Source organism: Lampetra planeri, chromosome 48, assembly GCF_965212315.1.
Source record: "Lampetra planeri chromosome 48, kcLamPlan1.2.h2, whole genome shotgun sequence".
Taxonomy (NCBI): Eukaryota; Metazoa; Chordata; class Hyperoartia; order Petromyzontiformes; family Petromyzontidae; genus Lampetra; species Lampetra planeri.
Window position 1 is genome coordinate 6,984,641 of NC_136154.1, and position 14,004 is coordinate 6,998,644.

The 14,004-nt window shown below is 45.0% G+C and overlaps 1 protein-coding gene across 1 annotated transcript in view; it reads left to right on the plus strand.

The window, feature by feature from the left end:
* LOC144733741 (receptor-type tyrosine-protein phosphatase beta-like) overlaps positions 1–14,004 on the plus strand; it is a 73,267-nt gene that overhangs the window by 16,345 nt on the left and 42,918 nt on the right. The window contains exon 2 of the mRNA XM_078615763.1: positions 11,944–11,977. Coding sequence (XP_078471889.1) covers positions 11,944–11,977 — 34 coding nt within the window. The remainder of the gene's footprint in view (positions 1–11,943; positions 11,978–14,004) is intronic.

Here is a 14,004-nt window from a genome sequence, read left to right on the forward strand (position 1 = left end):
TCACGTAGGTGAAAAAAAAGTCAAAACAACTAAATTTAGTTGTTTTCACGTTTTTATTTAGATTTTTTTTCTTTCGGTAAAGTCACGTAGGTGAAAAAAAAGTCAAAACAACTAAATTTAGTTGTTTTCACGTTTTTATTCAGATTTTTTATTTCGGTAAAGTCACGTAGGTGAAAATAAGAACAAAATAAAAAGTTACAACAAATAAATTGAGTTGTTTTCACTTTTTTTCTTTTATTTTTATTTCATTTTTATTTTCACCTACGTGACTTTACCGAAAAAAAGTGAAAACAACTAAATTTTGTTGTTTTCACTTTTTTATTTAGATTTTTATTTTAACCTACTTGACTTTACCGAAAAAAAATTTAAAACTAAATTTAGTTCTATAAAAATAAAACAACTACATTTTGTTGTTTTCAATTTTTATTTATATTTTTATTGTAACTTTATTTTTATTCCATTTTTTATTATTATTTTCACCTACGTGTCTTTACCGAAAGAACCAAAGAGTATGGATCCTTGCAGTCACGAAAACTTCAAATCTAGAATTCAAGTATCTATCGCACACATTTAACATTCCACCAACGTTGCGCACCTGCTATTGTGTATATATATGTATCTTCTTCTTGGTTCTTTCGGTAAAGTCACGTGACTTTACCGAAAGAACCAAGAAGATAAATCCCTGCAGTCACGAAAGCTTTAAATTAAAAAAAAAGTACTTTGTGGAAGGAAATCTAATTCACATTCACATTGTGCCGTAATTCATGAACGTGATTTTCTCTCCTTTAAAAAAAAAATACGCTTAGTAATATAATCATGAATTCTTGGGGATTATTATCCAATTTGTATATTATTTTTGTGTGATTGGGTCACGCAAACAGTTATTTATTTAATTATGCTGCTGCACTTGACCGAGCCAGGCGATGGACAGGGTGAGATGTTGTCTGCCTCGACTGGTATGCAAGAGGCGTGTAGGTTCGATCTCGACCGTGGCGCCTGCTGTCTATTTGGAGACTGCATTTTTCTCTCTCTCTTCCCCTTGTGGTGGCGTGGATTTTTTTCCGGTTCCTCCAGTTAGTCAACAGTTAGTTTAGATCATCATGGAATTTGTGTGCATGGCATCACGGTGGCTAGGAGATGTTAACCGGCTCGCCTGGTGCGCAGGAGGTCGTGGGTTCGATACCGACCTTGACGATGCCTGCTGCTGTATACTTGGAGTCTGCGTCTCTCTCTTTCTCTCTCTCATCATCATCACGGTGGCTAGGAGATGTTAACTACCTCGCCTGGTGCGCAGGAGGTCGTGGGTCTCTCTCTCATCATCATCATCACGGTGGCTAGGAGATGTTGATTACCCCGCTGGTGTACAGGAGGTCGTGGGTTCGATCCAGACCCTGACGATGCCTGCAGCTGTATATTTGGAGTCTGCATCTCTCTCGTCATCATCACGGTGGCTAGGATATGTTAACTATCTCGCCTGGTGTGCAGGAGGTCGTGGGTTCGATCCCGACCCTGACGATGCTTGCAGCTGTATACTTGGAGTTTGCGTGTCTCTCTCTCTCATCATCATCACAGTGGCTAGGAGATGTTGACTACCTCGCCTGGTGTGCAGGAGGTCGTGGGTTGGATCCCAACCCTGACGATGCCTGCAGCTGTATATTTGGAGTCTGCGTCTCTCTCATCATCATCACGGTGGCTAGGAAATGTTAACTACCTCGCCTGATGTGCAGGAGGTTGTGGGTTGGATCCCAACCCTGACGATGCCTGCAGCTGTATATTTGGAGTCTGCATCTCTCTCATCATCATTACGGTGGCTAGGAGATGTTAACTACCTCGCCTGGTGTGCAGGAGGTCGTGGGTTCTATCTCGACCCTGACGATGCTTGCTGCTGCTGTATATTTGGAGCCTGCGTCTCTCTCCCCGTGGTCGCGTGGAGTTCTCTCTGGGTCCTCTGGATTTTCCCCTCCACATTCAGAATCGACGTCACCGCGCGTTCAGTGCAGGGGTGACCAACGTGTAACGGACCCAGAGCCACAAAAGGTAGCCATGAGTTCGTCAACGTGTCAAAGTGGACATATATACGAGTGTGTGTGTGTAATATGTGTTAGCGGAGGAGCGACGCTCACAACAACGAGCGGAGCGCCCGGTGGCTAAAGCACAGCAAGTTGGTACAGTAGGGGGCACAGGTGGTGGTGCATCAGCCAGTCATCTTGGTCATCTCGGTCAGTCGACCCGTGGCACCTGCTGGGTCTGCCCCGTGACCTGCCAGCTGGCGTTCGACACTTCACGTGGCCTCAAGGTGCACTTGGCCTGGCACAAGCGTCGTGGTGACGTCACCGGCACTTAGTGGCGAATGGCGGTTGTTGTTGTTGTATGTATTAGCAGTTTCTGGCTCAGCACGGGAGACATTCGTTATTTTTCGCCACTGTGGTAGCACTTGCTACGTAATGCCCCTTCCATAGAGCCGCATGTGGTGGATTGAAGAGCCGCGTGCTGCTTTCGGAAGACATCAGTTGGCCACGCCGTCGTCGCTTTCGAGCAGTTTGGCCGCTGCTACCCAATTCCCACACAGTGATCACAAGCCACGTCGTCGAGCTATCGCTTGCAAAGAGCTACGTAGCTCACGTGGGGCCTTGCACCTGTTTAAATACAAAATGTGATCGGGTCACGCAAATGCTAATTTCATAATCAACGTTTTTGGGTTTAGATCGCGTTATTTATAAATGTGTCGTAACCCTCCACCACCCGACACGGCCAATCAGCAAAAAAGTGTCACGTTGACAAAAGACAAATAGTTGACTGCTTTAGCCCACCGGTGTGTTGAAGCGTTGATTATGAATAATATTGGTCGCGAAAGCCTACGTGTTAAACAAATGCTAGTTTGTTTACAAGAATAGGTTTTACCCTTTCTGGCAGTGAATCAAGTTTTGTTAAGGTGTTAAAACACCAAGCTGAAACCTTTAGCAAGGAATCATGTCTGCGTTAACCACACGTACTTGTGGTGAACATGCAAACAAACATGCTCTGGTAGTAAATGATGATGCATTGCCTATAAAACTGATTGGTCCACACCAGAGAAAGCTTTCTTTAGAGCCGAGTCTCAAACAGCGTTAGACCCAGAGGTCAATGCCAAAAGGCGACCAGCACAAGGACGACGCCACTATCAGGACAATGAGAGTTCGGGGTGAGCAGCAAAATCATGGGACCTTCTTTGCCAGTGCCAAACATGAGAATAGTTTTTTTCCCCTTTTTTCTGGCAACAAAACAGTCGTGTTAAGATGCCGAAACACCAGACTGAAACCTTTCGCAAGGAATCGTGTCTGCCTTAACCACATACACTTGTGGTCAGAATGCAAACAAAAAACATGCTCTAGTAGTATGTGGTGCATTGTCTTTGAAACTGACTGGTCCACACCAGAGACAGCTTTCTTTAGAGCCGAGGCTCAAACAGTGTTAGGAATCGTGTCTGCGTTAACCACAGATACTTTTGGTCAGAATGCAAAAAAAAGCATGCTCTAGTAGTATGTGGTGCATTGTCTTTGAAACTGACGGGTCCACACCAGAGACAGCAGCTTTCTTTAGAGCCGATGCTCAAAAGGTGTTAGACCAGAGGACAATGCCAAAAGGCGAACTGCACAAAGGCAATGCCACTATTAGGACATTGAGAGTTCGGGGGGTGAGCAGGTACATCATGGTTAAACCAATTTTTCTATTTTGATACTACTGTAATAATCTTTCTTGAGACGGCTTCGGGATCAGTCCTTTTATTTCCACTCCACAATACACTTCGCTCACTCACTCTCCGTTGCTGGCAGACAACGGAGAGAGGACAGACTTCGCACCAAGTCCCCACCGCGCACCTGGCACCCCCGAGCCCCGTCCGCGCGTGACCCTGCTCTTGTCAGTTTCCAGTCTGCTCCCGATCGTTCTCCCTCACTCTCTCTTAATACCTTCGTCACGTGGTCCCCCCAGCCAATCGTCCATGGACAGCTTCGACCATTCTCGATGGTTCCCTGTCAATCCCAGGACCACGCCCCTCATCCGGCTCCCCATTAGCTGGGGCCCCGAATGGCTAGGCCAATCACTCCTGATGCCATGTCGTGATCACGCCTGGGCCATGGTCCCTATCTTAACCCTTATTGGCTACAAGCAGGACCGGCAAGCCAATCCCCACGTGAACCCTCTATGGCTGTTATTGCACTACCATGATGGGTAATTTGTTTATTTAACTACGCTGCTCCCCTTGGCTCAGTTGGGCGATAGACAGGGCGAGATGTTAACTACCTCGCCTGGTATGCAGGACGTCGTGGCTGCGATCCCAACCGTGACGCTTGTTGTATCTTTCAAGTTTGCGTCTCTCTCTCTCTCTCTCCACGTTGTCGCGTGGATTTGTCTCCGGATCCTCTGGTTTTCCCCTCCACATTTAGAATCGAAGTCACACGGTAGGGATCTCCCAGTGGGCTGTGATGTATGGTAGTAGTGGTGTATGTTTGTATGTATGTATGTATGGTGGACTTCTTTCGCACCGTACGTAGTCAAATCCAGGTTGATTCGGTAACAATGACAACGGTTTTATACCTTTTGTTTCGGACATTAATATTTGACTCGTGATATTTGATCACAAAAATTTAGTTTGGTCAACTACTCTGATTAACTACCCCTAAACCTAAGATCTTCCCCCGCCACCCCCGATTAGCAAACCTGCCAACCCCTTATCAGTGCCCTACCTTAATACAGACCAATTCAGACCTTATTGGGCACCCCGTGCCCCTTATACATCTCAACGTTCATTCTACAGAGTCCCATCACAAGGGAGAAACACAAACAAATAGACATTTTTATAAAAATGCTTTGCCCGTATTGAAGCGGCTTTACGCGTATAGACCTGAAAACTTAATTTCCATGTACAAGAATACGGGGTAAACTGTATGGGTTGACACGGTATGGATTAGCATTGTTAGCTATGTATGGTGCGAAAGAAGTCCAACATGCATCCATTAATACACAAATGCCCCTCACAAAAAAATATAAACAACCCTAAAGCTGCGTTTAAAAAAGTTATATTTTCATGTTGCGGTAACACAAATCATTTTGTGTTACTGGTTATTCGGAATGCGTTTTATCGCCAGCGTTGGTGGGGCTGGGTGTTGCACGGAAATGTTTCAATCGGCTAGAGTGGTCCACAAGCCAACAAAGCTTGAGATGTTAACCTTCTCCCCCGGCGTTAACCGTCTTGCCTGGCGTTAACCGCCTTGTCCGGCATTAACCGCCACGGCCGTTAACTACCGTGCGACCACGGGAAGAACATGCCGACTCCAAATACACGTTGACGAACTCATGGCTACCTTTTGTGGCTCTGGGTCCGTTACACGTTGGTAACCCCTGCACTGAACGCGTGGTGACGTCGATTCTGAATGTGGAGGGGAAAACCCGGAGGACCCAGAGAGAACTCCACGCGACCTTGTGGAGAGAGAGAGAGACGCAGGCTCCAAATATACAGCAGCAGGCATCGTCAGGGTCGGGATGAAACCCACGACCTCCTGTATACCAGCCAGGGTAGTTAACATTTTCCTAGCCACCGCGATGCCATGCACACAGTTCGATGAAGATCTAAACCAACTACGAACGAACACTTTTGTTGTTAATTGATAATTGTTTTTTTACCCTTTTATCTGACAACAAAACTGACAACTTTTTTTACAAGGAGTCATGTTTGCATAGACCACAATACCTGCAGTCATAATGCAAACAAAAAATATAACTCTGAAAATGTATGCACTGTCCTTGAAGTTGATTGGTCCACACCCGAGAAAAATGTGTCAGTTTTGTTGTCAGATAAAAGGGTAAAAAACCAATTATCATATTTTTTTACTGGCAAATGAGGTTCCAATGGTGTAAATACTTTTGTTGTTGTTTAATTGCCGGAGCCCCAATTACAACGTGAATGAGGATGCGGAGATTTTGCCTCTTTCTGGGGAAGTCACCCAGGACGGACGGTTGTTTTGTGCAGGGCAATAAGTCGACACGGTGCTGAGGTCCGGAGAGTAAACGTTCGGTCGCTGATGACTTCGCGAAAAAAAACCACAGCACATTCGATCGGTGCGATTGCCGTGCGACGAACATTACTCGCGACAATGGCTCTCAACGTTGCTCCCGCAACTCCATCTTAGACAGTGGCCCAAGGAAGCACATACTACTGAGGTACCTCTGAGGTCCATTCAAGTAAAAACCAGAGGTCACACTGCTGAGGTCCATTTGAAAACGAATTTCTTTGGAACTGCTTTTTTGCGTGTTAGTTTGTTGTCCTTCGTGCAGATCTCCAATTAGCACGGTTGGCTACGTACGGTGCAAAAAAAGTTCACCACATCTTCTTGGTTCTTTCGGTAAAGTCACGTAGAATGGAAGTAATAAAATAAAAAAAAATAAAACACAATAAAATAATTCTCACTTATTTTATTGTGTTTTATTTTTAATTATTGTATTACTTCCCTTCTACGTGACTTTACCGAAAGAACCAACAAGATGAATCCCTGCAGTCACGAAAGCTTTAAATCGAAAGTTCAACACACTTGATACATCACTCTCTATCCCTTCTAGAGCATCGCTAGAATGCACATCAGTTAGTTACGGTTGTCTACGTACGGCGCGAAAGAAGTTCAACATACATACATACATACAGACCACTTTTCCTTTTTTTTGTGTGTGTACTCATAGCCTAGCAATAACATTATCTATACCAAGTGGGGATAGTGCAGCCACCCTTACTGCGTGAAGCAAAGTTCACTTGGATTGGTCTCAAGAGGCAGCTCGCTGATGTCCACTTAAATGGGATGGGCTACCCTTGGAACACAAAGGGATGCACTGCGTGCACGTGAGAGAGACCCCCGTTGATTGGACGCTTTGTCTTATGACGCGAGACGAAGGCGTGAGGTAGCACAATGGGGATTAAACGATATAACACCGAATGTAAGATGCTGAGTAACTGAAAGGAAATAGCGCACTCTCAAAGCGCAATCCGATTGGCGGTGCGGTGTGGCGAGTGTTGTAGCAGAGGAAGTGGGCCATGGTATAAACTATGAACTAATTTATTTGACCACTGAGCAATGTGGTTCTTGCTAAGACGAGCAACCTGGCTCTCACAGATGATAGCCCAAGCGAAGCGGGCTATCACGTGGGTTGAGAGTAGGGCACGTGACAGAGTCGGCATTAAATAAAACCCCGACAAACGTCACGAGGAGTCACACGTGACGTCGTCACATCTAACCACCTCCCCCCCCCCCCCCCTATTTAAGGAACGAGAGAGGAGGGGTTCTCCACAAATCTGGCTGTCCGCCTGATGAAGCTGGCTGTAATTAATGGCGAAACGTCGCGATGCTCAGAATACTCTGAACGCGTGGTGATGTTGATTCTAAATGTGGAGGGGAAAAACCGGAAGAAAAATCCACGCCATCACGGGGAGAAAGAGAAAGATGCAAACTCTAAATAAACAGCAGGCGTCATGGTCAGGATCGAACCTGCGACCTCCGGTATACCAGGCGAGGTAGTTAACATCTCGTGATGGGGCGAGAGAGAGAGAGACACGCAGACTCCAAATATACAGATGCAGGCGTCGTCAGGGTCGGGATCGAACCCACGACCTCCTGTATACCAGGCGAGGTAGTGAACATCTCCTCGCCACTGTGATGATGAGAGAGAGACACATACTCCAAATGTACAGCAGCAGCAGGCGTAGTCAGGGTCAGGATCGACCCTGCGACCTCTTGCACACCAGGCGAGGTAGTGAACATCTCCTAGCCACCGCGGCTACTTGTAAGCACTTTACTAGCAATTTCCCTGTACTTGACACACCGGTAGAATGGGTTTATTTTCGGCACGTGCCAGTGCCTTGTTCGCAGTGGTCAGAGAGGGCTTGTGCAACGCTAAACTTGTTAGACAGCTCTTGTTTGACATACATATTTCAAATACATTTTGTCATACATTTTTCTATTGCAATTTCACTGCAGATGGGGTTTCATAATTTGTATATATATTATGCAACTAAAATTACGTGCGTATGAATGTTGATCTTTCGCACCGTACGTAGCCAACCCTGCTAATCGGAGGTGCGGGGGAAGGACAACAAACTAAACACAAAAAGCACATGCCATTGACATATGCAGGGTGCTTCATAGAAAAATGTGTACACTTCTGAGAATTTGCAACAACACCAACACGAGAAATGCGCGTCCGGGCTCTGCAGGCCACCTGGACAAGATTCCAGGCCACGCGTTGACAATGATGGCGAACAAGTGGGAGACTCTTTAACTTTTTCAAGCTATTAACATTACATTTGTTATCGTGTTGTAGTGTAGCATTATCCGTTCTTTTTCCATGAAAAACGATAGTCCCAAAGAAGTGCTAATTTTTTTAAGCACCCTGTATATCAACTGATATATCAATGGCATGTATATAGCAATGACATGCATTTCATTGTTTATAGGTTTGATACTATTTATCATGCAAATATGGCCCTGCCAACTCCAAATATTTGTGTAGGGCGAGCCTTGACTTCACGGAATTTGTGGCAACAGTGGGGATTTCCGTGCTTCAAGCAAGTCTGCTTTATTTACTCAAGGGGCCGTCCATAAATGACGTCACGCACCTGGGGGGCGGCCAGACATTTGTGACGATGTGTGACGAGGGGGGGGGGTTGAGAAATGTGACGCCACATCAAAATGCGCAACTTTAAATAAATATAGACAACACGTTCTACTTAAGTCAATAGACTTTTAAATAAATGTTTTCTCCTACAACATCAGAGTCCAGCGCTACATTAAATACGCACTACAATGACAATAGTTTAAAGCGATTTGAATCATGTTTTTGGGGGGGGGGGGGGGCAGAGGTTTGTGACGTCATATCTGATGGTGGGTCTGACTTTTTGTGACGCCGAGTGACAAAGGGTGGGGGGGGGGAGTCAAAAATCGTCCAAAATCGCGTGACGTCATTTATGGACGGCCCCCCAAATCAAATACCTACTCCGGTCCGATGTTGACTTCCTTTGTTTTTTAATCCAAGCAGCCGCCCGCGATTCCACCGGGATTCTCAGCCTTGTCGTCAGAATCAGAAGATGTACTTTATACTGCAAGGAGGAATCCGATAAGCTCCAAAGCTCTTTTGTTATCACAGTACAAAAACATCACCACAAGTACCGCATGTGTGGTTAATACATAAACTTGATTCCTTGGATAAGGTTTCTGCAATATTTTGCTGTCTTCTGCAATATTTTGCTGTCTTTTCTTGGATTTTCTGTTTGCACATAGTCACTTTAAGATGTTTTCTTGTTCATGTTTTAGTTTTTTTGTTTGTTGCGGTTGCACCCGATTCAAGAGCCGAATGGCTCACAGGGCTATACCTAATGAATGAAACTTGAAACTTTGGTGTTTGAACATCTTTTTACAACTGCTGTTTCATTGCCAGAAAGGGTAAAAACCTATTCCTATATTTGAATACTTTTGTAGTGATATAGAATGGAACGCTACGGAGCCCGTAGCGCTAAGTGCAGTGGAATGAGGAAATATGGGTGGAGTGCCTTGCACACCATGCAGTAACACACAGCGTGTCGCTAGGGTGCGTGGTACTGGGTGCTAGCATAGAGAGTCTGATGAGTCCTACCGACAGAGTAGGGGATAGCAGCCACTCCGCCAGCGCATCGAGTGAATGCCACGTGATTGGTCACGAGGGAGCGTGGTGCGGGTTGCTGGCGGGCGGAAGGGGGCACGTGAGGACGGGTCACCCCCGGCCTCGGGTGAAGCACGTGAAGGACCGGGGTGAGGAATGTGGGGCAAAGCTGACCGCGGGGTGAGTTCCTGTAGGGGGCGTGGTTAAGGGCGGAGCTGGGCAGGTGGCACGTTCCAGAAGGGGGGCGCGGCCGAGGGTGGAGCTAGGCCGCGCCGAGAGAGATAAAAAGGAAGCCCCGATTGAAGATTGGGGCTGTCTGTAGGTGAAGTGAACCAAGGTGTTTTCTTGGCTCTTTCGGTAAAGTCACGTAGAAGGGAAGTAATAAGATAATAAAAATAAAACATAATAAAATAATTCTCACGACGTTTCGGCCACAACGCAAGCAGCCATCCTCTTCACATGAGGACGGCTGCTTGCGTTGTGGCCGAAACGTCGTGAGAATGATTTTATTATGTTTTATTTTTCTTATTTAATTATTTCCCTTCTACGTGACTTTACCGAAAGAACCAAGAAGATGAATCCCTGCAGTCACGAAAGCTTTAAATCGAAATTGAACCAAGGTGCTACGTCTCCATCTCCGACGTCGTGGGTCAGACAGCACGTGGGCTGCTCTGACCCGTTTGTAGTTATCCCGTAGTCCCGTGTGTAACGGTGTTATATAGTGTAGAAGAAACGTTGTTGCCTCCTAACTAGTGTCTCCGAAGTGACTCACTACACTTTGATACACTTTGGCAAAAAGGTCCCAGTTTGTAGCTGCTCACCCCGAGCTATAAATGCTCCGATGGTGCTTTGCCCTTGTGCTGTTCGCCTTTTGACGTTGTCCTCTGGTCTGACACTGGTAGTGAGACGAGGCCCTAAAGAAGGCTGCTGTCTCTGGTGTAGGCCAATCAGTTTCAAAGACAATGCATATATTATCATAGCGTGTTTGTTTGCATGTTCACCACAATAACATGTGGTTAATGCAGACTTGATTCCTTGCAAAAGGATTTTATTTGGTGTTTGAACATCTTAACCCCTCTTGATTTATTGCCAAAAAGGGTAAAAACGATGATTATTATTCATAAGTGCAACAAAGGTAAACAAATCGCCCAAACACATGCAAATACAACACTCAACCATCCCGATTCTACCAGGCAAAGCCCCCCTGATGTATTAATTTGCCATCACAAATGATAGCTCAACAAATTGGCCCCATCATTTGGACATTTATAGCACCAAAATAACCACAATAATCTCAACACGCGTGCTTCTAAATGTTGGAGGGGGAAAAACCAGAGGACCCTGAGAAAAAAATGCACGCGACTACAGGGAGAGAATCGCGCACACTCCAAATATACAGCAGGCATCAGTGTCGGGATCAAACCCCGACCTCCTGCATACCAGGCGAGGCAGTTAACATCTCCTAGCCCACCGTGGTGGCAATGAGAGAGACGCAGACTCCAAATACAGTAAAACCTTAGATTGCGAGCACAATTCGTTCCGGAAATGTGTTTGTAATCCAAAGCACTCGTATATCAAAGCACTCGTATATCAGTTGCGATCACGTGACGCTCGGCAGACAAAGCGTATATACGTACTACTCGTATTGCAAGACCTCGCTCGTTTATCAAATTCTTATTTATTAAAAAATGTTGCTCGTCTTGCAAAAACACTCGCAGACCAAATAAATCATCAATGTCCAAGCTTTGGAAAGGGGCAGTAAAACAACAGCAAAAACAGTCCCAGACCCATACCAAAGACAACACCGCACAGTCCCTCAATAAAATAAAAAATTGTACATTAAAATTGACTGCACAAAACAAATCGCATGAAATGTAATCATGAACTCGCAACTAATTGGCACGTTTTGTTTCCGTGACAAACCTTGCTAGTTGGCTGTGTCGGGTGGTGGCGGGTTGAATGACACATTTCTATTTACGCGCTTTAACCCAAAACAAAAACACGTATGGTTAGTTCTCTACCTAATTTGGCAAAATTACAGTTCTGCGTTAAAAAAATATATGAGGAAAGTGGGAAAGTGTTTCCACCTATGTATGTTGAACTTCTTTCGCGCTGTATGTAGTCAACCGTTCCGGGGGTAGGACAACAAATTAAACACAAAAAGCATTTGCGTGACGGTCGAACGGCATGAATGATGGAATGTTGTTGATGCTCTATGCGTTGTAATGTCTTGTGTCATACTTGCGGTAAAGCATTGGTTCTAATCAACCCGTGTATTCCCTGCAGGTCCCAAGAATTGCAGATTGCTGCGGACAAATACGTGAGTCGTACATTATTTTAACAAACGCTTTAAGCAATCATCTCTCTGTGGCCCAGTGACTGCGTTGCAATACCACCAAACTCACCATTGCTAGGATTAAATAGTCAATCTTTTATGCAGTCAATCCCTTGATCGGGGATTGAATCTTCTTGCCTGGTGAGTCATTATGATTCACCTGGTGCCGGTAAAACCTCGATTCATAAAAAGACATTTCGTAAACCAGAAAACGCATTTTTACTCGTTCTGGAAATACAACAGAAGTTGTGTTGAGATGTTCAAACACCAAATCGAAACATTTTTCAAGGAATCAAGTCTCTGCATTAACCACACACAGTACCTGTGGTGACATGCAAGCAAATGATTTTTGCATACTTTTTTATACTTTGATACCGTCAAAAGAGGTCCCATTTTGGCTTCTTCCCCCATTAACTTAACATATGAAAAGAAACCGAGTGATGCGTCTCGGAGAGTCATTCCAACTCGACTGCGAGCCCAGAAATAACAGACACCACACACATATCGCTTTTGACAAATACACAAATAACAATGAGGAACATGAACGGTTGTTAACCCTTTCGGGGAACTGACATAAAAATAAGTAATATTGAAAAAAAACATTTTTCAAAACACGCTTTTATGAAATGTACTAATAATGGAAGAACTCCACAACTCCAGGAGGTGGCCCCGAAGCTTGCCACAACGTTGTAAGGGACCGTGGCCAATTACAGCCAACGTGAGTTGACCGTGGACAATTAGACCCAAGCCGAAACATTACATATTAAAAAGAATAAAAAAAAAATATATATATTTTAATGATAGAATATAGTATTGTCATCAGTATGACATAAATATACCAAGTTTGCAGTCGATACCACATTGGGAAGTGGGTTAAAATTGAGTTACAAGATTTGAGGATACAACAACAACGTGAGTTAAATAAAAGCGTGTAAAAAAGATTGTTTAAAAATATACATTTAATTTTGTTATGATAGAATATAGTATTGTCATCAGTATGACATAAGTATACCAAGTGTGCAGTCGATACCAGAGGTGGGACAAAGTCATTGTTATGCAAGTCGAGTCGCAAGTCATCAAATTCATGACTCGAGTCTGACTCGAGTCCAAGTCACATGACTCGAGTCCACACCTCTGGTCGATACCACATTGGGAAGTGGGTTAAAATTGAGTTACAAGATTTGAGGTTACAACAACAACAACAGACAGAGTGAGTTAAATAAAAGCGTGTAAAAAGATCCGCCTCACGTTGGAATGCCTGGAAAGGCGATGTCAGGGGGCGTCACCTCTTGCACCGTGAGAACACCGTGACAAGGCCACGGATCACAATCGGAAGCTTTATTTGTCCCCTGCTGGATGACGACATCACCACCAGCCAGGGTCTGTCCACTGCTGTATTATGACGTCACCACCACCACCAGCCAGGGTGTATCAACTGCTGGATGACGTCACCACCACCACCACCAGCTAGGGTCTGTCCACTGCTGTATTATGACGTCACCACCACCACCAGCCAGGGTCTATCAACTGCTGGATGACGTCACCACCACCACCAGCCAGGGTCTCTCTATGTGCCATGCCCTTTCTCAAATATGTTTGCAATCTTAGCCATGCATTAGGAATCAATCATATCCAAACATACAGCAAGTCCTGCTCGGATCTCTTCATAAAAAAAATCAAGCTAGATATGGTTTTCTCGTTTGCTGCTTACATTGGAAGAGGTAAACATTTCTATTTAAAGCTTTCGTGACTGCAGGGATTCATCTTCTTGGTTCTTTCGGTAAAGTCACGTAGAAGGAGGAATCTGATGAGCTTTGAGGCTCTTTTTCACAGATGCCCAGGAGCGCTTCTGCTCACTCGACAAATGGGCGATTTTAAATGGCAATTGTGGCCTCATTGGCGGAAGCATAATTACCCATGGAGGGGGGGGGGTGTAAGTCACCGGGACAATGCAATCTGTCGACTTGACATTGAAACAATTGCTGGTCAGAAAAAAAAGAGACTGGTTTATA